Below are 27,352 nucleotides of genomic sequence, written 5' to 3' on the forward strand. Positions count from 1 at the left end.
ACTGGAAAGAAAAATACTGTATATAAACAAGGACTATGGACTGTTGCTCTTTGAGTTGCTTGTCAGGCCAACCATTGGCTAAAAACTGAACTGCCCTATTCATCCAATACATTATATTTACCCCACTACAGGGATGTTTGAGTGCAAATAACGAACAGCTGATGTGAGGTCCTCACCATGGACTTCTACAAGGTAGCATTTCTGTTGGGAGCCTTCATCTGTACTGGTAAGATAAAAATATGAGTGATTTTGGACAAAAAACAAAACAAATAGTTGCTAAAAGAAGAGTGAAGGCCAAAGTGTGGTGCATGGCAGCTTTTGTCAGACTTTCCCAGGGCAGCTTACAATGTAGCCACACCTGAATGACTGAATGTAAAGGCCTTTCAAATCCTCTGGACTTGATGAAGCGTTAAAGAAATGCAGGCAATTTACCATAAACATGATGGTACCAGCTGAAAGTACATTACCTTTCTGATACCATATTTCATCCTTTGTTGTCAGGGCTACGAGCTGACCAACCGCACAACGCTGCAGGTAAACAGATTCATTTCAGCTGTTTTTAAAGTGACAGGACAAAACAAAAGTCATTATTTTCATATTACGAGATCCATGTGTTCAATGGAAATTATTCTAGCTTTCTTCAACATAATTGAGTTTTTGCTATGTATTTGTAAAATTCCCACATAAATATTTGTCTTGCTAATGAAGCCAATGAACTGTATTAACTCTTCGCATGCCATTACAGGACTCTACTGTTCTGCTAGGGGCATCAGGGCAACATCTATGTTCATGTGCACAGTGATCTAGAGCTGCACAATATATCAAACTATATTTGCCAATATGTGCAAAATTGCAGTTTCAAATGACCGCTAATACTTTTGCAGTGGGATAGACTTTACCTGCCATTGATGTTCATGTCTGATGTCATGTTTATTACTGGGTAGTTAAGCTCAGAGAAAGTGGTTGATACGTCATGATGATGTAAAAAGAAAGAAAACTTAGGAAAACTTGTGTTAATCCAACTGATAGTATCACTAAGATATTTGACAACTAAATCAGAGTCATGTTTTCCTACATTGATGCAGCTTCAGGTTGGTCCATAGGACCACATCTACCTCGGACCAATGGTCAATATTTAAGTCCCATCATCAGAACTGTGGCCATATATAGGTTTTATTCTAGATAATGAACTCTCTTTTAAAAATCACATAGTGTTAAGGAAATATGATTATTTTTAGTGCTTAATACAGTTAATCTTAAAAGATATATGGAACACTCTTATTTTGAACAGGGTTGTGTTAAGCATTTAAAACTAAACCAGAGGGGTAAGCATTCAGAGACACAGGAACCAAATGCTGATTAAGGGAGATCTCTCAATGGGACCCCCGCTGTGTGGTCAGACCACAGGCGAGGCCATAAAATTAGCATTTTCCTTGGGAGACAGAGACTTTAGATTTCACAGGTATCTGTGAGATTGTATCTCAGGTCGTTCTGTACTCAGAATGACCGAGGGAGCCACGGGGGGGGGGGTCAGAGCGCAGCGGTTTGCTTCTTTGTCTCGGTAGAAGGCAGATGGTCCTTTGATCTTTGCGTAGATCAGGGGGAGTTTCCAAGTTTCTCTGAGTGCTTAAGGGAGTTTCCAGTTGGTCAATAAGAGGAACGCTTTAATTGAATATATTAAATTGGAGAAACACCTCTTTACTATAAGATTACGTCTAGGGAGAGAAAATGCAGAGAGAGCGGCCACCATTTTGCCTTTTTACATTGGCTCTCTCTCTCCAAAGACGTCTTTGCTTTTTGTTTTGTCTTTGTTCTGTGTTTGTCTGTCTTCCCTTGTGTGTGTCTTTATTTTTATGAGAAAAATGCATATCTCTGTTCCTCTGCAGTTTTGTTGTCGATTGCTTTGTATGAGATTAAACTCTGTGATCTGTGACGTCAACATGCTTTGTTGTTGTTTCGTTTTAGCAGAACGCCGCCGCTCGTTGAGGATCCCGGGCAAAATTAAAGAGGAAAGAGCCAAACGTTTTGTCCAAAGTTAACGTTAAATTACCTCTCTTTTTTAATAATAGCAAATCTACTACGGACATTGAAAATGAAAATTGGGTTTTATTATCGAAATGGATCTTGTTTTACACTCAAAGCTAGAAGAAAATTGGTAGCAGCGACATTCCTGCCACTTTTGGATTATGGAGATGTTTTATATATGAATGCTTCGACCAAATGTCTTCAATCATTAAATACTGTGTATCATTGCGCTTTAAGATTTATAACCGGTAGTAGACGTCTGACACATCATTGTGATTTGTACGCAAAAGCTGAATGGCCTCCTTTAAGTGTACGGAGAAATAATCATTTAATGATAATGATATATAAATCTCTACTTGGTCTAACCCCAGCATATTTATCCACTCTCCTACATAGAACTGTCAGTTCTCGTTCTCTTCGCTCCAATAACATTATTCTTCTGCATGTCCCACGCTTTCGATCTGAAAAAGGGAAGCAGGCATTCAGTGTTTTGCCCCCACAGCGTGGAATCAGTTGCAGTCTGAACTTAAGATGTCGGAAATGATTTCACTGGACTTATTTCGATCAGTTCTTAAAGACAGGCAACAAGATTCTATGGAACAGTGTCATTGTTTTTAAAATGTTTTTATTGTTTTATACTTGTGCATATGTATTAATTGTTTTTATCTTGTAAAAAGGTTGCTATGTATTGCAAATTGTTTTGCCCAGGTCCCTCTTGAAAATGAGATCTCGATCTCAACGGGGTTTACCTGGTTAAATAAAGGAAAATAGAAATAGAAATAGAATATATAAATAGACCTGTATTTTAGCGTAGCTGTAATTTCATTTATTTTTCACATACATTTGTAACAGTTTTTTTCTTTCAGGATCTCTGTGTGAAATGTCCAAAGTTGACATTGTGATGCTAGTGGACGGTTCTGAGAGTATTTACAGCAGAGAATTTCATACAATGAAAGCATTTATATCCCAGGTAGTTCAGAACCTCCCCATTGGTCCCAACCAAGTGCAAATAGGTATTACTTTATTGTCATTTAAAAATGTCATTAATGTGCTAATTTAGTTAATCTAATATGCCAGTATTGATCAATATTGTTGTTAAAACATATTTTTGCTCCAAGTTTCTGTCTGATTTGATCTATTCATGTCTGGGTTTTTTAGGTGTGACTCAGTTCAGTACCTACAGTAAAACCGAGTTGGACCTGAACAGCCACGATAACAAGCAGACAATGCTGCAGGCCATTGATGCAATGCAACACATGAAAGGACTCACACATATGGGTCAGTATTGAGTCCACAGCAGGGGTCTCATCATGTGGAGATCTGGGACTTCCACTCAGGATCTGAGTGGATCACAACTAAAAACAGGAACTTTGCACATTTCTTCTGTTAGTCTCGCTGGAACAATATTAAATAGAAGAAGCAGTTGTGCAATGTTGACCCTTTGCAACTACGTCACTTAATCACTGGAGGCGCCATGGTGAACATGGGAAGTTAGGATCGGGAGTATTGAACAAAATGACTGAAATTGTTTTCCCAAGTTGTTTTGCCAGTTTATTCATGGCTTCTACTACGAGTCCACACCTGGTTAGGGCTCATAGAAGACAGTATTTACCAAAATTTGAAATAGCTAGCTTAGTAACGGACCGATACCTCCTCTTATTTGACGTGATCAAAATGACAACTTTGCCTGAATTCACACCACATGATTTATATCAGTATGTCATTAACAGCGTCTCCCTTACACTTTAGCAACCTTACAAGTTTACAAAAGACAACATGCTAACCAGTTTTTTTCTGTTTTAAAGTGAAAGCAAATAAAAGCGATATTTGACATGTCTGTTTAAGTACAGAAGCTTCTGAATATTTCCTGGGTCACATCAGCACAAATTCCAATAAGATCGCCTAAAACTGGATTATTATTTTCCTAGGCATGTAATGCTGACTCCTAGAATGTCTCTTCAACTTCTGACTTTGTTCTTCTCACATACAGGAAAAGCTCTGGATCATGTCCTTAATCACAGCTTTCAGCTCAGTGCCAGGATGCGTCCACTTTTTCAGCGGCTCAACTTTTCCCTCAGAGTCTAACCTGGGTCGACTTTCTTCTGTTAGTCTGGCTGGAACAATATTAGAAGAAGCAGCTGAGTAATAATAGAAGAACTAGCAGTTAGAAAATGCTGAGTCACTGATTACTATAGAGATTTTCTTTCATTTTTGGAGGGGGAGCCCACAGCACCACTACTTTCATCAAATAGAGTTTGAGCCTCAAAGAAGCTGCTGGGCAAAGTTAATACGTCCTAACAGAAATTTGTGACGCATCAATCTACAAATATATAGTAGCCACATATGTAATTTTTAAATGTTTCTACATCTATGACAGACCACATTCTGTGAGAAAATGTTACTATGTAAGAAGTTTAAAGTTTCTGAATGCTTCCTGGATGCTATGAGCACAAAATCCAGTCATACAGCTGGATTATTTTTTTTCCAGGCATGTTATGCTGATACCTAGAACGTCTCTTCACCTTCTGAATTTCTTCTTTACCACACACAGGAAGAGGTCTGGATCACGTCCTGAAACACAACTTTCAGCCCAGTGCAGGGATGCGTCCAGACTCAAAAAAGAAAGTCGTTCTGATCACTGATGGAGATTCTTCGGACTGGACAGAAATTCCTGCACAGAATCTGAAAGACAGTGGAATCGAGATCTATGTTATTGGTAACATTTGTTTTCTGTGTGGATAATTCAGTTTCATTAGTTAAAGAAAAACACATTACCAACAAGAAGTTGTTTTTCTTAGATCAGTACTATAACGGTGCACATTTTTTATAGGTGTGGGCCATCATGTCACTAACCGACTGAGGACCATTGCTTCTGAAGACACAGAAAATCATTTATATCTTTTTTCAACTTACCAATCATTCTATGATGCTGCCTTCAATATATCCAGAAACCTCTGTCATGATGCTACCAATCTGGAAAAACAAGGTATGTATGTTTAAAAATGTAGTTTGTTTAAAAGTCATGAAATAATAAAACATAAATCCCTTAATCTGTATTTTTTTAAAGTAGATAAGTCAGCAAAAAATAAAGCTGTTGACAATCGAGATCTTGGTTCATTGGAGTTATTTATGGTTTTGTTTATTTTTGTGTTCCTTAGTTTTTTTATTTCTTTCCTCTGGTGCTCAGAGGTGGTGCATGACAGCGTCTCTCAGATTTCCCCTTGGCTGTCTGCAATGTAGCCACAGCTAAACGACTGAACATATAAATAGAAATGCAGGTCTTTTACCATAAACATGACTGTACCAGCTGAATGTACATCGCTTTTCTAAAACCTGCTGACATTTCATTCTTTGTTGTCAGGGCTGCAAGCTGATCAAACCAACTCAACAGGTAAACAGATTCATTTCAGCTGTTTTTAAAGTGACAGGACACAACAAAAGTCATTTTTCTCATATTATGAGGTCTATGTGTTCAATGGAAATTATTCTAGCTTTCTTCAACATAATTGAGTTTTTGCTATGTATTTGTAAAATTCCCACATAAATATTTGTTTTGTTAATGCGGAAGTATACTCAAAAATATCTTGAAAATTTTTCTGAAGTAAAAGATTTTTATCTTCTAACTTTATATGATATGTATCTACTAGAATGTTGTATGATATACCTACATTTTAAGAGCCTTTTGAAAAATACCCCGATTTTCTTTCATCTAACATAAGTTTGCAGACATGCATGAAAAAAACTGATGAGTTAATATCCAGTTAGTGACAATTCTTTCATCATTTTCTAAACCAGGTTTCCCTAATGACGATTGAAGTCAGACATTCAGCAACTTTTAAATAGAATCTGATTAATACTGAGGCCAGCACTGTGTCACTTTGTCTCTTGTAATGTCAAATTGTTTGTGTTTAATTGATTGAAAATTTTTTAAGTAAAACCTCAACATCAAACTTTTTTTTCTTATTTCTTCCATATTCACTATACTGTATTGCAGGAGAACATAGCATGTTACACTATGTTGAATACATTATACTATCCTGTGTGTAACATACATTTTACTGTACTAATGGTATAATATGGCATGTTACACCATGTGTGTAAAAATCATCGTACTGTACTGTCTCTATACATGAGCAAAGCATATATGTTTTTATTAAGACCCAATTTTACATGTTTGGTTTTATAATGACCGAGTGTATCATTATGTATTTTACTTTTATGCATCTCATACACATATATGACATTTTATTGTTGTTCACAGTCCAGTATGTTGAAATTTATCATGAGACATAGTCAAGTGCGATTTATCACATTACACACAACATAGTATGATTTATGATATGACACATAGTTCAGTCTGGTTTATTTCATCATGACACAATATGATGCGATTTGCAATTAATGTTTAACAATAAACCGACTTATTTTTTACACAATGGTTACCACAATGTATGTTTTTTACACAAATGTTCTGCTATTTTTTATCATGAGACCACACTAAGCCATAGTGTGTCATGACCTTTCTAGTCTCAAAACAGTGTACTCCAACATACACTCACTGGCCACTTTATTAGGTACCCCTGTCCAACTGCTTATTAACACAAATGTTGAATTAGCCAATTACGGGGCAGCAACTCAATGCACTTAGGCATGTAGAAATGGCCAAGACTATCTGCTGCAGTTCAAACTGAGCATCAGAATGGAGAAGAAAGGTGATTTAAGTGACTTTGACCGTGGCAAGGTTGTTGGGGTCATACAGGCTGGTCTGAGTGTTTCAGATACTTCCGATCTACTGGGATTTTCATGCACAACCATGTCTGGGGTGTACAGAGAGTGGTCCGAATAAGAGAAAATATCCAGAGAGCCGCAACCCTGTGGCCGCAAATGCCTTGTTGATGCCAGAGGTCAGAGGAGAATGGCCAGACTGGTTCGATAGAACGGCAACAGTAACGCAAATAACGTCTCGTTATAACCGAGGTATACAGAAGAGCATCTCTGAATGCACAACACACACAGATAGTGGTGAAGAGACGGCAGAACTCTGAAAACCAGTTGTTTTAAACTGTGACATAATTTACAGTCCTGTACAGTAAGGTCACGGATTATTATGACCATCAAAATCTGTGACCAGTGTGATCCTGGCTATTTGAGGGTTAAATATTGTTATAAATACACACAGATAGTGGTGAAGAGATGGTAGAACTCTGAAAACCAGTTGTTTAACACTCTGACATAATTTACAGTCCTGTACAGTAAGGTCACGGATTATTATGACCATCAAAATCTGTGACCAGTGTGATCCTGGCTATTTGAGCCGTGAAGTTTACAATCCCAGCTGTATCAGTTTTTACGCAGTTTACATACTCTTCTTCTCGCTGATCTTCAAGTCATACCTGCGCTCTATCGCCCTCTGTGGTCACAGGAAATGATGGTTCACAGATTTTGATGCAACACCTGTGTTTACAGAAGTTGGAAATAGCTAGCTTACAAACCGACCCATACCTCCTCCCTCCCGATGTGTTGACTTTCTGAATTCACACCACATGATTTATATCAGAATGTCATGAACAGCGTTTTAAACAGCATCAAACCAGAGCAGCCCTAAAAGCCTACAAAACACCAGATGCTAACCATTTCTTTTCCATACATGCTAGGCTACATGACGGTGCGGCATTGTCTCCATGGTTACTAACGTTTAGACACGTACCTTCTACATAATGCAATGCCTGAAATATTTCTAATTATACTTACTTATAAAGTATATAAACGTTAAGACTTCTTACGTTGTAAAAAGGTTTTGCTGCCAGTCGTTATGATTGACGGCTGCTGTCCTTCCATCATGGCCACATCAGTCCTCATTAAAAGTTATACAATAAAATGACATGTTTGGTTTCTACCTGTCCTTGTCTATTTGCGCAGTCGGCCCCATTTCTAAAGTGAAACTAGAAAATTTCGGAAGAAATTTAGCCGGGGCCTGCCAAGGCGCGCCCGTCGGGCATGGGCCCGGCGTCGTCACGCTACAAATCGGCGTCGACGCTAAAGAACGCCGCGACGTAATCAGTGGCACGCGGAGAATCGCAAGAACGTTAAGCGAGGCGGACGTGCACCATTCAGTATTATAAAGTAAGTATATCAGCTAAAATCAGCAGAAACGCTAATGTTAGCGTCATTGCTTTCATCAGTATGTGGGAAATCACTAGGATATTTTCTGTAATTGATTTACTCCATTCAGTATACTAAACATTGCTATAAGTAAAATAAATAGCTAATAGCTTATTGAAGCTAAAATGCTAACGCTAATGAACCTTGCATTGAACTGTTTAGTAACAGTACAATGCTCATAAACTGCAGGAAGGCAGTTCATTAGCATTTACCTAATGATTTTCACAAATATAAATTTTCAATAACGCACACACACACAACATATTACAGTTTAAAAATATATATTGACCTTATGTTAAAGATTTCTACAAACTTTTTACAGGTAAAGTTTACAATGAACCAAAATTACAACATTTAAAGAATACCATAAATTTAAGAATCTAATGTCTCTGCAATAAAAAGAAATTGCTATCTTTTTTATTTTTAAACAACACCTCATATTGTTAAATAACTGATTTTATGTATTCAAGTTTTAAATATTACATTTGAGTTTGCATGGATGTAAAATTACTGCTCAGTTTAAAAATTGCGTTGTGTTCTGTAAATAAACAAAACACAAGCAAAATCAATAAACTATATGCATATTCCAGTATACTGCGTTTTGGTTTTACATCCATTCTATTTAAATGTAGTTTGTTCGTGCTTACCAATGTTTTCTGGCCGGATGTCTGGCACCGTTTTCCCCTGGTCAGTTCGTCGATGTCTGGTTTTAGTTCTATTCTGTGGCAATCCGCAAAACGGCGTGTAGGTTTTCGTCAGTAATGCGCGATCTGTGCTTGGTCTTGTTTAAAGTCATTATTGAAAACATCTGTTCGCACAGATAGGTGCTTCCAAACGTGGACAAAACACGAGCTGCATGGAGTCGAAGCTGTGGCATCAAATCAGGGGGCAGTAGACGGTAAAAGTCCTCGATTGAAACATCACGGGACTTCGCTCTTTAGCTTGTTAGCTTGTCGATCTTTCAGTTTTATTCGCTGGGAAAATTAATCATCAGCTTGAGGTGACTCTGCTGCACTCTAGTGGCGAGAAGCCGTAATGTTGGTTGGTAAGAATCGGAAGGCATTATGGGATATGTAGGTTGTAGTCAATTCGTGCTCAAAACCTATTTTAAGTCAATCAATGGGGCTGTAAAACGGTGGTAGGGGGGAGAGGGCGACATAAAATGACGTAGCCGGCCACATGTGGCCCGCGGGCCTTGAGTTTGACACATGTGCAATAGAGGATCTATCTGCTGCTCATGCAAAACAGTCTATTTTAATCCCATGTGTAATAGTCATTGGGTTAAATCAGTTATATAATGCTGAAAAAGCAAGTAGTTGATGTAAAAATATTCAAGGCTTTTATTTTGAAATGTTCAGTATGCTTCATTTCAGAGGGCCAAACTAATACCACGTGTAACAGTGCTTTGGATGAAAAAGTCACATAAAGCCAAAAACAGCAATTACCTGATGTAAAAATATTCAAGGCTTTTATTTTGAAATTTTCATCAAGCTTAATTTTAAATTGCCACACTAATCACATGTGTAACAATTGCTGGGTTAAATCAGTTATATAAAGCTCAAAAGAGCAATTTCCTGATGTAAAAATATTCAATGCTTTTATTTTGAAATTTTTGTTAAGCTTCATTTCAAAGGGCCAAACTAATACCATGTGTAACAGTGCTTTGGATGAAAAAGTCAAATAAAGCCAAAAAGAGCAATTACATGATGTAAAAATATTCAAGGCTTTTATTGTGAAATTTTTGTTAAGCTTCATTTTAAAGTTCAAAACTAATCCCATGTGTAACAGTTACTGAGTTAAATCAGTTATATACAGCCCATAGCAGCAGGTAGTTCTAAAGGCCAGTTCAGTCCTGATCTGTTTCAACTGAGGATAGATAGAACTACAGCGATGCGTATTCGTAGTCCAAACCAGCAGCCAATAGCCTCTTGAGATCCGTTGCTATGGCAAATAATGGTCTCAGCAGGGTGTGAGCTCTGAGCTCTGAGCTCTCAAACACACAATTGTGTGTTTGAGCCAACACGTTTTACTGACAAAAAAGCATTGGAAACAAATCCTTCTTGTTCGGGAACCGTAATACATATTCGAAAAGCGTTTCGAGCGTATGAGAGGGCAATGTGTCTTCTGCGATAGTCCCGAGATTCATATCTGTACCTCACTCAGAACATTTACAGCGATGAGAGAAAGAAATGTTGTGCCCAGATCTGAAATTCTATTCAAATACATGGGAGAGAGCCTCAGACAGCCTCAGAAAATCCTGTCGCATGACTTTGCTCTGAAGCACCGTGACAGAAAACCGTACGGTCTAGATAAATTTCGAAAACATTTTACCGGAGCAGACAGGCGTATCAATGTCAGGACCGATTTTGATACTAATCGTGCGATATTTGTGGGCGTGATGGCGATTTCAAAAATGATTTGGGCTGAAAAAGTTGTCTTCATCTCTCACTCTAATCAGCGAGAGAAGCACTGTAATTTTCGGAAAAATGAGAAACTTTGGGTCGCTTAGAGGCAAATTGTGGACAAACCGTAACTGGTATCGACGAGCCGTCTTCACTTTCGAAGAGATCACAGACGTATCTACAAAATGAAATTTGAATGGCATTTCTAGGTGAATTTGTGACGACACAGAAAATCCTCAAAAATAGGGTATTTCCAGGATTTTTCCCATTGACTTATAATGGGGGTTTTTTCGTAGTTTTTTGCGAATTATGTCGCCACGTTAACCCCAAATCCCACCAAAAATAATAGCTCCAATGGCGTGAATTTTCTGCACATTTTGATACCTCATTTGTAGGTGTGCACCCAGCGGTATGAGCCGCATTAACGGTGACGGAAGAAAAATAAAGAAGAAACCTAGAAAATTTCGGAAGAAATTTAGCCGGGGCCTGCCAAGGCGCGCCCGTCGGGCATGGGCCCGGCGTCGTCACGCTACAAATCGGCGTCGACGCTAAAGAACGCCGCGACGTAATCAGTGGCACGCGGAGAACCGCAAGAACGTTAAGCGAGGCGGACGTGCACCATTCGGTACGATTTAAAATGTTGTCAAGGCTTTTATTTTGGAAGTTTTGTTAAACTTCATTTCAAAGGGCCAAACTAATCCCAAGCGTAATAGTCCTTGGGTTAAAATAGTTATATAATGCTCAAAACACAAGTAGCTGATGTAAAAATATTCAAGGCTTTTATTTTGAAATTTTCAGTATGCTTCATTTTAAAGTTCTGAACTAATACCACGTGTAAGAGTGCTTTGGATGAAAAAGTCAAATAAAGCCAAAAAGAGCAATTACGTCATGTAAAAATATTCAAGGCTTTTATTTTGAAACTTTTGTTAAGCTTCATTTCAAAGGGCCAAACTAATACCATGTGTAACAGTGCTTTGGATGAAAAAGTCAAATAAAGCCAAAAAGAGCAATTACATGATGTAAAAATATTCAAGGCTTTTATTTTGAAATTTTCAGTATGCTTCATTTTAAAGTTCTGAACTAATACCACGTGTAACAGTGCTTTGGATGAAAAAGTCATATACGGCCAAAAAAAGCAATTACATGATGTAAAAATATTCGAGGCTTTTATTTTGAAATTTTCAGTATGCTTCATTTCAAAGGGCCAAACTAATACCACGTGTAACAGTGCTTTGGATGAAAAAGTCACATAAAGCCAAAAACAGCAATTACGTCATGTAAAAATATTCAGGGCTTTTATTTTGAAATTTTCAGTATGCTTCATTTTAAAGTTCTGAACTAATACCACGTGTAAGAGTGCTTTGGATGAAAAAGTCAAATAAAGCCAAAAAGAGCAATTACATGATGTAAAAATATTCAAGGCTTTTATTTTGAAACTTTTGTTAAGCTTCATTTCAAAGGGCCAAACTAATACCATGTGTAACAGTGCTTTGGATGAAAAAGTCAAATAAAGCCAAAAAGAGCAATTACATGATGTAAAAATATTCAAGGCTTTTATTTTGAAATTTTCAGTATGCTTCATTTTAAAGTTCTGAACTAATACCACGTGTAACAGTGCTTTGGATGAAAAAGTCAAATAAAGCCAAAAAGAGCAATTACGTCATGTAAAAATATTCAAGGCTTTTATTTTGAAATTTTCAGTATGCTTCATTTCAAAGGGCCAAACTAATACCATGTGTAACAGTGCTTTGGATGAAAAAGTCATATACGGCCAAAAAGAGCAATTACATGATGTAAAAATATTCAAGGCTTTTATTTTGAAATTATTATTATGCTCCATTTTAAAGTTCCGACCTAATCCCATGTGTAACAGTGCTTTGGATGAAAAAGTCATATACGGCCAAAAAGAGCAATTACATGATGTAAAAATATTCAAGGCTTTTATTTTGAAATTTTCAGTATGATTCACTTCAGAGGGCCAAACTATTCCATTGTGTAACAGTGCTTTGGATAAAAAAGTCACATAAAGCCAAAAAGCGCAATTACCTGATGTAAAAATATTCAAGGCTTTTATTTTGAAATTATTATTATGCTCCATTTTAAAGTTCCAAACTAATCCCATGTGTAACAGTGCTTTGGATGAAAAAGTCATATACGGCCAAAAAAAGCAATTACATGATGTAAAAATATTCAAGGCTTTTATTTTGAAATTTTCAGTATGCTTCATTTCAGAGGGCCAAACTAATACCACGTGTAACAGTGCTTTGGATGAAAAAGTCATATACGGCCAAAAAGAGCAATTACGTCATGTAAAATATTCAAGGCTTTTATTTTGAAATTTTCAGTATGCTTAATTTTAAAGTTCCAAACTAATCCCATGTGTAACAGTGCTTTGGATGGAAAAGTCAGATAAAGCCAAAAAGAGCAATTACATGATGTAAAAATATTCAGGGCTTTTATTTTGAAATTATTATTATGCTCCATTTTAAAGTTCCAAACTAATCCCACGTGTAACAGTGCTTTGGATGAAAAAGTCATATACGGCCAAAAAAAGCAATTACATGATGTAAAAATATTCGAGGCTTTTATTTTGAAATTTTCAGTATGCTTCATTTCAAAGGGCCAAACTAATACCACGTGTAACAGTGCTTTGGATGAAAAAGTCACATAAAGCCAAAAACAGCAATTACGTCATGTAAAAATATTCAGGGCTTTTATTTTGAAATTTTCAGTATGCTTCATTTTAAAGTTCTGAACTAATACCACGTGTAAGAGTGCTTTGGATGAAAAAGTCAAATAAAGCCAAAAAGAGCAATTACATGATGTAAAAATATTCAAGGCTTTTATTTTGAAACTTTTGTTAAGCTTCATTTCAAAGGGCCAAACTAATACCATGTGTAACAGTGCTTTGGATGAAAAAGTCAAATAAAGCCAAAAAGAGCAATTACATGATGTAAAAATATTCAAGGCTTTTATTTTGAAATTTTCAGTATGCTTCATTTTAAAGTTCTGAACTAATACCACGTGTAACAGTGCTTTGGATGAAAAAGTCAAATAAAGCCAAAAAGAGCAATTACGTCATGTAAAAATATTCAAGGCTTTTATTTTGAAATTTTCAGTATGCTTCATTTCAAAGGGCCAAACTAATACCATGTGTAACAGTGCTTTGGATGAAAAAGTCATATACGGCCAAAAAGAGCAATTACATGATGTAAAAATATTCAAGGCTTTTATTTTGAAATTATTATTATGCTCCATTTTAAAGTTCCGACCTAATCCCATGTGTAACAGTGCTTTGGATGAAAAAGTCATATACGGCCAAAAAGAGCAATTACATGATGTAAAAATATTCAAGGCTTTTATTTTGAAATTTTCAGTATGATTCACTTCAGAGGGCCAAACTATTCCATTGTGTAACAGTGCTTTGGATAAAAAAGTCACATAAAGCCAAAAAGCGCAATTACCTGATGTAAAAATATTCAAGGCTTTTATTTTGAAATTATTATTATGCTCCATTTTAAAGTTCCAAACTAATCCCATGTGTAACAGTGCTTTGGATGAAAAAGTCATATACGGCCAAAAAAAGCAATTACATGATGTAAAAATATTCAAGGCTTTTATTTTGAAATTTTCAGTATGCTTCATTTCAGAGGGCCAAACTAATACCACGTGTAACAGTGCTTTGGATGAAAAAGTCATATACGGCCAAAAAGAGCAATTACGTCATGTAAAATATTCAAGGCTTTTATTTTGAAATTTTCAGTATGCTTAATTTTAAAGTTCCAAACTAATCCCATGTGTAACAGTGCTTTGGATGGAAAAGTCAGATAAAGCCAAAAAGAGCAATTACATGATGTAAAAATATTCAGGGCTTTTATTTTGAAATTATTATTATGCTCCATTTTAAAGTTCCAAACTAATCCCATGTGTAACAGTGCTTTGGATGAAAAAGTCATATACGGCCAAAAACAGCAATTACCTGATGTAAAAATATTCAAGGCTTTTATTTTGAAATTATTATTATGCTCCATTTTAAAGTTCCGAACTAATCCCATGTGTAACATTGCTTTGGATGAAAAAGTCATATACGGCCAAAAAGAGCAATTACGTCATGTAAAATATTCAAGGCTTTTATTTTGAAATTTTCAGTATGCTTCATTTTAAAGTTTAAAACTAATCCCATGTGTAACAGTTACTGAGTTAAATCAGTTATATACAGCCCATAGCAGCAGGTAGTTCTAAAGGCCAGTTCTCAGTCCTGATCTGTTTCAACTGAGGATAGATAGAACTACAGTGATGCGTATTCGTAGTCCTAACCAGCAGCCAATAGCCTCTTGAGTTCCGTTGCTATGGTAAATAATGGTCTCAGCAGGTGTGAGCTGTGAGCTCTGAGCTCTCAAACACACAAGTGTGTTTGAGCAAACACACTTTACTGAAAAAAAGCATTGGAAACAAATCCTTCTTGTTCGGGAACCGTAATACATATTGGAAAAGCGTTTTAAGCGTATGACAGGTCAATGTGTCTTCTGCGATAGTCCCGAGATTCATATCTGTACCTCACTCAGAACATTTACAGCGATGAGAGAAAGAAATGTTGTGCCCAGATCTGAACCGAGATCGGCTGTCACTGTAATTTGAGCAAAAATGAGAAAGTTTGGGTCGCTTAGAGGCAAATTGTGGACAAACCGTAACTGGTATCGACGAGCCGTCTTCACTTTCGAAGAGATCACAGACGTATCTACAAAATGAAATTTGTATGGCATTTCTAGGTGAATTTGTGACGACACAGCAAATCCTCAAAAATAGGGTATTTCTAGGATTTTTCCCATTGAGTTATAATGGGGTTTTTTTCGTAGTTTTTTGCGAATTATGTCGCCACGTTAAGCCCAAATCCCACCAGAAGTAATAGCTCCAATGGCGTGAATTTTCTGCACGTTTTGATACCTCATTTGTAGGTGTGCACCCAGCGGTACGAGCCGCATTAACGGTTACGGAAGAAAAATAAAGATTAAAGAGACGCTTCTCTCCGACAATAGTAATAGGTTCCTGCCATTGCTTTGCATGGCAGGCCCCAATTAACTAAACAGAAGTGATATTAGACTACCGGCTGTGTTTTTTTTTGACAGGCTTTACTGGAGCGCATAGGTTGGTTTGATGCCCGTCATGGCGGAGCGTGACGTGTTCTGGACAGCGTGACGTCACCCGCAGAGTCAATACTATGTGTGTACACACTTCACATAATAAAATATTATGTGTTTATTATGTATTTTACACTTTGAGTGTAAAATACTTTCTACTTTTTTCCATAATAGAATATATAAGGGACTGAAGTTGAATTTTGCTTTATACTAGTGTGAAGTATATTAAAATGTGTGGAAAATATACAATGTTTTAATATTTTTTACAGTGTTTACTATTAAGTATTTCATGCACATTGTATAGTAACCTGTATTTTGCCATGTCACACTGAATAAAATGATTGATTATATCAAGACACATTACTGTGGTGTGTATGTTACAGGATAGTGTAACATTTTAACATTTTAACAGCCTTCTTTTTCACACATACTATAATGTATTTTACACACATGGTATATAGTAAATTGTATGTCATTTAGAATGATTTATTTCGTCATAATACAAAGTATAGTATATATATTTTTATGACATTGTGTATGATTTGTTTTATAATGGCATATGTATTTTATAGTACATTGTGATTTTGTAAAGTGAACACATTTTACACATACAGTACAGACCAAAAGTTTGGACACACCTTCTAATTCAATGGGTTTTCTTTATTTTCATGACTATTTAAAATAAGGCAAGAAATCCCACTTATTAACCTGCCAGGGCAGCTTGACCTATGAAGTGAAAACCATTTCAGGTGACTACCTCTTGAAGCTCATCAAGAAAATGCAGAGTGTGTGCAAAGCAGTAATCACAGCAAAAGGTTGCTACTTTGAAGAAACTAGAATATAAGGAGTATTTTCAGTTGTTTTACACTTTTTTGTTTAGTGCATATTTCCACGTTATTCATAGTTTTGATGCCTTCAGTGTGAATCTACAATGTCAATAGTCATGAAAATAAAGGAAACTCATTGAATTAAAAGGTGTGTCCAAACTTTTGGTCTGTACTGTATGTAATGACATTTTTAGTCTTGAAACACAGTCTAGTCTGACGTTTGTATTTACATTGATACATCGTATAGTATGATTTAATCACAATACAGTACATTGTAATTTCTGTAACATGAAAGTGCAGGGAGGGATCATTTTTACACAGTTTACTATTATTTACTTTACACACATAGTTTTGTATAATATTTTGCTGTGCCAAACATAGCAATGTGTAACATGACACATAGTATGGTGTGTTTTAAAGTGTACAGTGAAAGTTTAGGAAGAATCATTAATGTATAATTTATTTTTCACGCATAATGTATTTAACACATGACCTGGGGTCTTTGGTGTATTTTACAATGAGATATAGTATAATCCTTTTTATGGCTATAATGTACATAGTTGATGTATGTTGCAATGGCAAGTAGTATAGAGTTATTTATTTTATTATAACATTAAGTATAGTGTGACATTTTATCATGAAACATAATATATAATATTTTTCTTATTTTATCACAAACTCAGTTTAGTATTATGCATTTTAAATTATTCTGTGATTTTGTAAAACAGAACAGCAGTAAGATATTATTTTCATGATATAGTATGACATTGTATAATGAGAAATACATTACAGAAATACAGAAATAGAGATTTATTCTGCCTGTTATACCATGACACACATGGTATAATATACAGTAATGTACAGTATACTGTGATACTTATTTACAGTATGGCCTAATTTTCACATCTGGACTATAATGTATTTTAAAGTGGTATAGTGTGGTACATGTAGTATAGTTGTTCATTTTACCACCAGACACAGTCTAGTATAATGGATATTATAATAAAATATAGCAGTCTACTTTTTTTTATCAAGACAGTAGAGTATGATTTATTTAGTCATGATACATAGTACAGTACAATATGTTTTGCAGTATACTGAAAAGGTTAAACATGAAACAATACTGTTGGATGTATTTTTCACACATAGTATAGTACAATAATATTAGTACAACTGGAATGATGTTATGCATTTGAAACATTATAGCGTTAAATGTTTTTCACACATGAAATCCGATGACATTTTGCCATAATATATATACTTTATGATTTTTAATGACAATTATTGAATGATTAATAGATTTCATGATGTGTTTTCTAGTGTGATGTTTCTTTAAGTGCCACAATAAAAAACTAGACAAAAAGAGGAAGAAAATGTGATTTTTGTTAAAAATTCAGTTTTGAATATTATGTTTTAAAATCCAGTTCATTCTAGTTTGATTCCAGCAGATTTACAGGTCGACTTAAACCTGTTTCATAGACTGGAACAAGAAAACAATGCAAGCCAACTAAAAAGCTGACCATCATGTTGTATTGTGAAAAAACAAATGATTAATTTTAGAAGTAAAGCTTTGTATTAAAAAAACATAAAAAACTGATTTCTTAAGTTGGAACTGATTTGTTAGAATAAAACTAAGCCACTTCATTAGTTTTCAAGACTTGCTTCACTTCCTGATTTTCTTCTTGTTTCCCCTTTTTCCTGAGAAAAGAAAAGACTTTAAGTGAATAACAATAAAATTGTATTATAGTGTCAAAACACAATAAATCTACAACATATAAGGTACAGGATAAAATGCTAAAGTCTTACTGAAGACTTAACACGAAGGGTTTGTGATTTTGTTTTTGTTTTTTACCGATCAGGAAACTCAACGTCCTGGATGGTATCAGGCAGAGCAACTCCTCTGGTTTCAGGCAGGAGCAGAACCAAACCTCCAGCTACCAGAGCTACAACTCCTGTTTAGGGACATGAAGGTCAATGAAGCCAAAGTAGATCGATGATTGGATAACTTTAACCTGAACTAGTTCTGGTCAGTATTTGCTTTGTTTGTTTTTTTCCCATTAGCTTAAGATCAATTTAAACCAGATTAAGAAACCTTATGGTGAAACCTTATGAAGCATTATGGTGATTTATTCTGTCTTTGTTTTTTGTTTTTTTGCCACACTTAATATTTGAAATGATCAGACTGTGTAAAAACCAAAATGTAGATTTTAAATAGTGATTTAGTTTCTTCACAAAAAAAATATCAATGCACTGCTTAGAAATATTATCTTCTCCTGTTAAATCACAAATACTAAAAACTAATTTTTTGGTCCAATTTCAACAGTCAGTCTCTGCCTGGCCTGTAAAATAACAGAAATCACTTAAAAAGAACCTGAATGACAACATGAAGTAGGCTTTAAGATCCCAGAAAGCAATATAAAGAAGTTGAAGGACAACAAAGCTACTAACATCGACCAGACTAAATAGTAGCAAAGGCATTTTTAAGGTTTTTGGATTGGCTGGCCTGCCCAGTCTACACTGTCAACACAAACAACGAAACATCAGAAACCTACCAAAGATAATGAGAGGCAGTTCAAGCCAGATGCTGGCCAGTCTGTAGAGCAAGAAGGGAGAAACAATTCCTCCAATATCACAAAGAGTGGAGCAAACCGACACTCCCAGGTTCCTATAGCAACAAGTTAGAGAGGTTAGTTATATAGTACATTAGCTTTAAAGAAGTAAGCAAAAACAGTCAGCCCAATGGATGCTTATTTTTTAATCACCTGACACAAGTCGGGTAAAGCTCAGTGTTAACAAACACCACCATCTCAAAGGCCATGGTGATCCCCAGCCGACCGATGCAGGAGACTATGGTCTTTAACCAGAACATGCCTGAAGAACAGAAAGTATTTATGCAGTGGCTGTTTTTATGCTTCTTCCAAATTTTATCCTTTAAGAAGTCTTACTGTCAGGAATGAAAGCAGTGACGATGCAGGAGATTCCAGCTACGATGTTGGCGGACGCAAAGGGAAGCCGACGGCCGATCCGCTCAATCGTCAACAGGATGAGGAACGCGGCGGGAAACTCGACCAGACTGGAGATAAGGAAGTCGATGTAGACGTTTCCTCCCGTTATCCCCACCCGCATGATGAGGCCCTGATAAACCACAGCACTGGTGAACCTAAGGAATAAAGGCATAAAAAGTTCAATCTTTCCTACATGCAGGGCTGGAATGATCTGATGTTTTAGATGAGCCTGACCAGTTAAACATGAGGATGAAAGTGTGTTTTCTCATATTGGGAGTTCTGATCAAGTCCAACAAAGAGGCAGAGGTGGACGCAACGTCATCACCAGTTAATATCTATGATAAGACACAGTTCATTAAAATTACAATGGCAACAGTAATGCAGTTATGGATTAAATTACACAGTACTGCCAGTAGTTTAAAATATGTTAGGTGGTAATACCCACATGGTGTAATTAACCAAAGTGAACAAGTTGTTTTCAGTATTTTTGATGAATTACATAGAGAAGTTGTAATTATGTAATTAAATTGTACATTATTCCTTGAAGATTTTATATTACATCCAATTTCCAACAACTGTTTAAGCCAGTTGAATATTAAGAAAAATGCAGAGGTGGGTAAGATTTGTATTCAAGTAAGAGTAGGACTACTTCAAAATATCTTTACTCAAGTAAAAGTAAAAAGTAGCCGTCCAAGAAATTAGCCAATTAAGAGTAAATAAGTTTTTGGTTAAAAAGTCGGTTACTCAAGTACTGAGTAAGTGATAAAATTCTCAATCATTTAATATTTAAAACATGCATAATCAAATGGACCAAAATATTAATTTAAGAGAAAATTTGAGTATTTTTAGAACCAAAATGATATATATGTAAACAAAAATTAACAAAATCAGGCGAACAAAAATGTTTCCAAATCAGTTTATTTCAATAAAAAACTTTTGAAACTTTAACAAAAAGCACAGGTGTACTATAGTATATGTGTATGTTTGTTTTCCATTCACTGAGTGGAGAATCCAGAAATTTTACTCAAGTAAATGTAATTAGTTACTACAATTTTATTTTGTGTGATTTTAATATATTCATGGTCAAACTCACTGAATGTACACATAGTCTGATCAAATACATGCTGAAGTGACAGAGTGAAGTAAATAAATACCAAACGTCAGGAAGCCTATTATAAACGTTCTCTTCATTGTATTGATGTATTCTTTCATCAAAGCAAAAGGGCTAAATAAAAATGTACTTAAACCTTATTGACATAAAAAATGGTCTAAATCCTTCCACTTCAGAGGAAAGGAGTAGACTAATGACAGGATTTACCTCAAAATGAGAGGAGAGGTTCTTCCTGTTCTCCTTGGCAATAGCCTCGGTTATTTCCAGAGCTTTTGAGGAATTGTTTTGAGAGATGAGCCACCGCGGAGACTCTGGGATAAACCTGACAGATAAAACCACAGAAACATTTTCATCTTCAAGCAAAAGGGGCTGTTTCTTTTTCATATGAACAGTTACCTGTATTCTGACAGCAGCAGAATGCAGTTGCATTAACGAAAAAGATTCATAAATTCTCAGAAAAGCTTTTCTGTACCTCATTCTTGTAATCAATAGATGAATCATTTGCTTGCCATAGAGATTTATTAACGATTGGATGCGTTCACTGGACTTATGTTCCAGCTTAGTCAAGCATCAACACAGTGAGCCAATCAATCTGCTCCGTGTTAAAACTCTGGAAAATGAGTTAATGTTTCAGGTGCTCATCAGGGCAAAGGTGAAAATGTGGCCTCTGTTGTTCTGAGATTCTACCATCAACAGAACATAGAAAACGTTCAGATCGAAGGAAGGAACTGACAGCTGCCAGTGGAAATTCTTCATGGCATAAAATGAAGTTTTTAATCCACAGCATCACAAAGTCGCTGACGTTGCTTGTTAAAATAATATCTCTAATGGACAATCTCAAGTTCTTTCAGTAATAGACTGCTTAATCCTGGTTGCACAAAGGAGCGTTGTCAGGTCTAAATACCTATTAGAGACAATTTAAACAAAACAAGAAAGACAAGAGAGTTAGATTCTGTTATACTCGCGAGGAGAGCAGACAGAGATGTGCTTTTAGTCACAAATCTCCAACCACTCTGCCACACATCTGTCTGTTCCTCTCTTTTATTGATCTTTAGGAACCCTGCCACAAGGGGCGCTGCAACTCTAAAAGGGTGGAGTCAAAGCATTCATCACATGGTTGCAGCGCTAAATAACATTCACTTCTAGACACATGTTATCTATACTCTAGATCCCTTTTGCTTCCAAGAACGGCGTTGAATAAGACACGTTGCATAGCTTCAAAGCAGCGGCTTTGTATCACAAAGAAGCACAGAGCAGAGTTTATTGTCAGGCATGTAAAACTCTGCTGGGAGCAATTAACACCTCTGTCTTGTAGGAAGTCCTGCAGGGCAACATCTGCTGAGAGTAGCTGTCACCCCTATTTCCCAGGGAAGTCTCAGGATAGAATCAAAGTTATTTAACACACAGAAACATTATCTAAATGTAACTACAAGGCTACATGATACAACAAATATTTGATAATACTAATAATACAATTTACCTAACAAGCGTTATCACAGATCCTTCCAGTTGGAAGACTTTAAAATCATCACTGATACTTTTATCATGGTGTCACCATCCAATTGTTTTGCTCAATCTTTAAACATTGACCATTTTGGGATCAATGTTTAGTGTTACACAGATTATGTGTTTCCAAATTGTCAGATAATTGTCCGATTATTCAGTAGAAGCATTTTGCTTGCTGTGGAGAGAATCTTCATCTGTGCAGACAGAGAGCCTGCATTGCGTAGCATTAATTAAAGCTATGCTAATTGTTTCACTATTTGGATTGCAATTGCAGCATAAATATGAAACGACACATTCATTTTACATGCATTGCAATCCAGTCAAATGTGTTTGCCTGGTAATAACCGTGTAATAAATATATGTTACATCTCAGATGCATAGAAAGATACACAATTATAATACAGAAGTATTTTGAAGAAATCTGCAGATTAGTTTATTTCGATATCCTAATTTATTACTAAAGCAAACTATTCATAGTGACAGATTATGTAAAAAAGTTCAAATGAAGGCCAAGTATTTACATAAGGACAAAAAACTGCAGTTTATTACCTGTAGTAAGCAAAATAAAGGGCATACGGTGCCGTGAAGGCAACTTGCAGCCAGCGCCAGTCAGTGATGAAGTAGGCGAGCAGAGGGAGGATGAGGAGCCCAATACTGAAGAACATCTGATACAAAATGCCGACTGTGCGTCTGTACTTTACCCCAACTAATTCTGTTACTAAAACAACAGAAAAGGCAGAACATCAAGCCACGTTCTGTTTTAAAGAGAGAAGAAGACAAAATGTGAACACTCATCATTACGCAGCACATATATGGCCATCCAGCCTCCTTTGACGCTGAAGCCGAAGATGGCCCTGAGAACCAGGATGACGATGTAGTTTGGTACTACAGCCAAACCGATTCCTGCTACGACGTTTATCACGTTGGACATGAGGAAACTCTTCATTCTTCCAAATCTACACAGAGAAAAAACAAAACAGTACATGATATATTCTTCTTTAATACTTTTTCAATAGGAATGAAATCCTAATTTTAAACTACTGTCTGTAACAAATGGCTAAAAGTTTGTTTTTCGTACTTTTTTGGGATGTTTTTTGTTATTGTAGGTATTTATCACGGCCCTACCTGTCAGCAAAGTAACCAAAAGCAAAGCTGCCAACGAGGAAGCCCATGTTGAGAGTTGACTGGTACATATCCACCAGCCATCCATCTGAACACACCAGGTTGAACTGAAAATATTTCAACAGAAAATGTGAAAAATTACAAAGTGAAAATGATAAAATAACAAAAACAAGAAGCCAATTCTGTGAGATTAGTGGGTGTCAGTACAGGGTGGACATGTACAAACATTTTTTATTTTAGCGACATTAAAGATGTCAAGTTGGTCAAAATGTGTCATTTTATTTTTTGAATTTATTTTGTTTAGTCAATTCAGCTCTGTTGCTCCTGACAGTTGGTGGTTACCATAGCAACCAGTAACTGACAGCTCCTCCCCAATTTTTTCTCTGCTGTCAGCTGCTCATAGGAAGCTATTCCTCTGTAGTTTGTTTATTATATTTTATTTAATGTGTGGGGACAGAAGCTGCTGGACTCAGTTAGCAGGTATTTTTTTGGACTGTGGAAACATCCAGAGAAAATTCATGCATGCAAAGATAAACTACAGCTAAGAATTGTTTTAATCCCTGCTGTACTATGCACCCTTTTTTAAATCAAATGTGAAATATTGCATAAATTTCATCACATTTTTTAAAAGTTTGCTCAAATGCACAGATTTCTTTCTCACCTCGGTGACAAATGACTTCCTGCCTTCATAATGATATTCCCAGCCTTCCTGAAAGACAGAAAATAAAATAAAAGAGAAACTGTTTCATTAAAAACAAGTGAAGGACACCTAAGCGTTTGTATATAAATTGGAGTTGCCATCTTGGCAGGTGTTTGAGATATTATTAAAGATGTCAGTTATAAAAAAATGCCTTAAAAGCAAGCCCATATATTCACAGGACAAAAATACTTTCTGTGCAATGAAAACAACGCAACACCAAAATTAAATTTTTTGACCAAATTTTGCAATGGAAACCATGGCAACAAGCAGATTGTGGAAAATCACTTTAAATGATCTTATTTTAGTTGTTAAAGCAGGTACAATATGATGTAGAGGTAAAATATCCTGTGGTGGACAACTTGTGAACTTAAAGTTGACCTTAAAGACCAACGATGCAAAAGTGTGAAATGACCGGCACTCACTTACATTTACTAAAATAAAAAACTGCATGATTTGTCTAATTTAACTGCCTGAGTGACATTAATGGGAAACATCTGATTGAATTATAATACTGAAAGGATTCAAATTAAACTTTTCATTCCAACCCTTCTCACGCTCCCTGACTGACACTGATTGCATAGAAGAGGTTGCAGCTGTTGCACGAATCCGATATAAATCAAAAATTAAATTTGTTCCTAGGTAATTAGTTTGTCTGACGCCACAAAGAGAAGTTTGTTATTTCTTTCACAGCTCTAGATGTTAACAACCCCATTACATTTTTGCAGGATGGGAGCAGAAGGAGGAAGCAGCGTGAATGTGGAGCAGCTTCGCTGCATTGCCTCACAAACGGAGGGTAAAACCTTCCTTTTCTTTAAAAGACTGTTTACATCTCCACAAGAACATTTTTATGTAACTTCAGGGTCACAGAGGGGCTAACAAGAAAAGCAAACACCAATAAAGTGATCATTTCTTAGCAGACCAACATTGTCTTCTGTACATTTATTGTTATTATTCGCCCAGTGTTACAAGGTTATGAATTTAGATGTTTTTCAAACCTTCAGGGCCTTTAGCAGAACAGAGGTCCCAGATGAAGACTTATTTCTGAATCAGAGGTGAACAGTTTTGTTTTTTTTGTTTATTCCTTTATTGTTCCGACATTCATAGAGCAAAAACAAGGATCTGAAAAGGTGATGACTGTCAGAACAACATCACAGCCTCCATTGTCAGATCGCTGTCGATCATTATGTTATAAACCCAGTTCTCTGACTTTCAATAACTGTAAGATTTTCACAAATAAGGGCGAGGTTACACCACTGGAGAGATAAAAATTTAAACTGAATGGTCCTTTGTGTCTTGTTCTCCATGAAAGTGGGGGTAAATTATTCTTGCACACTTTGCACCATCAAAATGTGACCTACACATTTGCACCATCCAATGATGCAAATGTGTAGGTCTAATGAGAAAGAAAGAAATAAGTCAGTTTATTTCACGTTATTGTTGGCATAATCATGTAATTGAAACAGTGACACATTTCCAGGTTCTTGTATTCTACAAGTTTCCCACTAGAGGGCAAAATTTAAAATACACTTTCACCTGTTGCAGAGGTAAGAAATACACTGAGGCAATAAAAATGATTTTAATTCCATATAATGTGTAATTTTTTATCTAGATACTGGGGCTCTACAGGAACTTGTTTATGCCATCAGCTGGAAAACTTTCTATATGCTGAGGTAGAAAGTTTGAGATGCTGCTTTTTCAGTTTAAAGCAATAACTAAGAAACTACAAAATTTGCTGTTCTTTGCCAAACAACCACAAGAATGCAAATGTGCCAAATGAACGCATGAGAAGATGCTGAAGAGAGCTGATGAGAGACGGAGCTGAAAGAAAAACTGAGACGGAGCTGAAAATATTTTACATAAAGTCCAACGGACAAAGCAGTGACATGCCTGCACTCAGGAAGTGTTGGAGAGAAAATGTTCAAACTTACATCAATAACGTTTGTATTCCCTCGAAGCAGACACTTGTGGCTACATTTTGATGCATAAATGATTTCTATATAGTGAAATATGTCCAGACAGCAGCATTTTGTTTGTCAGACTTCAAAACGGGTCGGTTACTATAGTGACGCATTCTGGCAGCTGAAGATTAGTGGAAAAACTGAAAACAGACAAAAATCTGCATAAAACTTAAATCGTGATTTTAGAAAAACTGTAAGAGATATCAAAAAGATGAATCATTCGAAGAGAGTTTAACACCTTGTGACTTGATTAAAAGTTGAATGAAGTTTCTATGTTGAAGTAGGCAGTAGCAGTAAGCTGTCAAAGAGCACAAAGTCCTGAATTCTGAGGAATTTCAATGCATTTCAATGGGGCTGAAATTCACATAAAAGTTTAAATATTTCAAAAAGTAGAATAGATTAAATTACCAAAAGTAATAGTGCAGTTCCCCAGAAGAAGCTGAACATTTTGATATATGAAATGTTAAAATCGGTCAAAGTATGCATAATTAAACTCAGAAGGCATACAGAACATAGAATAACAATAAAAAAGAGAAACAAAATGTTAAGAAGTGATAATGCTGAATGCATTTGATTGCAAGAAACTGACCTTGCATGGTGTAACAGCCACTCTACTAAAGTCCAGTCCTTCTGGGTCACAGCTGAGTTCTGTGTTGTTCCAGTCCACCTCATGCTGATCGCAGCTGCTGTGCTGCAGGACTCCTGAGACGTTGAGCAGCGGCGCCGTCAGGCTGCGACTCTTCTCCAGGCTCCATCCGCAGGCCTCCCTCTTCTCCACCAGCGCAGAGTCCCGGCACCAGTGATCCGGCGTGAAGCCCTGGAAGACGATCCCAACATAGACGCCGGAGAAAGGCAACGACAAGAAGCAGAGCATGGCGAAGATCCGCTTCTGGCAGCGGCCGAAAGAGCCGGCCTCCTCCAGGAGGTCATCAAAGGTCGCCATCCAAACGCTGAAGTTTGAGTGTTTGATGCTGGTCTGTTCGGCTCACTGTAGGTTTCTGTAAAGGTCTGCCCTCAGAGATTTTCATCGTTTAAATGTTGCGTCACTAAGCAGGTCAATGTCCGGAGGTAAAGTCCAAACGTTTGGTGAAAAAAAAATCTAAAAGCTGCACAAGAGGAAAAACCTTCAATCTTTTTAATGAGTGAATGACAGAAGAGTTATCCAAACTTTAATATGCATAATTTGTAACAAGCATGCTTTCCGTTTTCAATGAAGTATTACACAATCACAGATTCAAGGAATACAGATAATCATTGGTATCCAGGAATGTTTAGGATTCAATGATTTACATATTTACAAACGGCTTTATGTGGAGAGAAAAAGGACATCTTCATAACCAGCATTATATGAAATATAGGAAGGAGGATCAAGAAAAACAAATGCTGCATGTTTCTT

The 27,352-nt window shown here is 36.3% G+C and overlaps 2 protein-coding genes across 5 annotated transcripts; one reads left to right on the forward strand and one right to left on the reverse strand.

Moving 5' to 3' along the window:
- Positions 1-18,502, forward strand: LOC116733865 (collagen alpha-1(XII) chain-like). Of its 4 annotated transcripts, XR_004342121.1 has the most exons (9): positions 5-226; positions 502-534; positions 2,892-3,038; positions 3,184-3,303; positions 4,577-4,741; positions 4,856-5,011; positions 5,387-5,416; positions 15,716-15,809; positions 18,414-18,502. XR_004342121.1 is itself a non-coding variant. In XM_032584748.1 (8 exons), exons 1-8 carry the CDS (start codon positions 178-180, stop codon positions 5,838-5,840), a joined length of 720 nt encoding a protein of 239 aa, XP_032440639.1. In that variant the 5' UTR covers positions 1-177; the 3' UTR covers positions 5,841-6,461. The 4 variants fall into 4 exon arrangements, 3 of the variants coding, with proteins under 3 accessions (XP_032440639.1, XP_032440638.1, XP_032440640.1); XM_032584748.1 differs by lacking the exons at positions 15,716-15,809; positions 18,414-18,502 and adding an exon at positions 5,821-6,461 and having other exon boundaries at positions 1-226; XM_032584747.1 differs by lacking the exon at positions 18,414-18,502 and having other exon boundaries at positions 15,716-16,083.
- LOC116733864 (solute carrier family 22 member 2-like) lies at positions 17,576-26,972 on the reverse strand. The gene is made up of 12 exons (XM_032584746.1): positions 26,546-26,972; positions 23,960-24,007; positions 23,302-23,405; positions 22,978-23,132; positions 22,726-22,894; positions 20,878-20,992; positions 19,794-19,894; positions 19,500-19,714; positions 19,317-19,425; positions 19,107-19,219; positions 18,407-18,506; positions 17,576-18,252 (listed from the first exon to the last, which is right to left on the reverse strand). Exons 1-12 carry the CDS (start codon positions 26,897-26,899, stop codon positions 18,186-18,188), a joined length of 1,650 nt encoding a protein of 549 aa, XP_032440637.1. The 5' UTR covers positions 26,900-26,972; the 3' UTR covers positions 17,576-18,185.
- Positions 26,973-27,352: the final 380 nt, after the last annotated feature.

The sequence above is a fragment of the Xiphophorus hellerii genome, chromosome 15, assembly GCF_003331165.1.
Source record: "Xiphophorus hellerii strain 12219 chromosome 15, Xiphophorus_hellerii-4.1, whole genome shotgun sequence".
In the NCBI taxonomy this organism is placed as follows: Eukaryota; Metazoa; Chordata; class Actinopteri; order Cyprinodontiformes; family Poeciliidae; genus Xiphophorus; species Xiphophorus hellerii.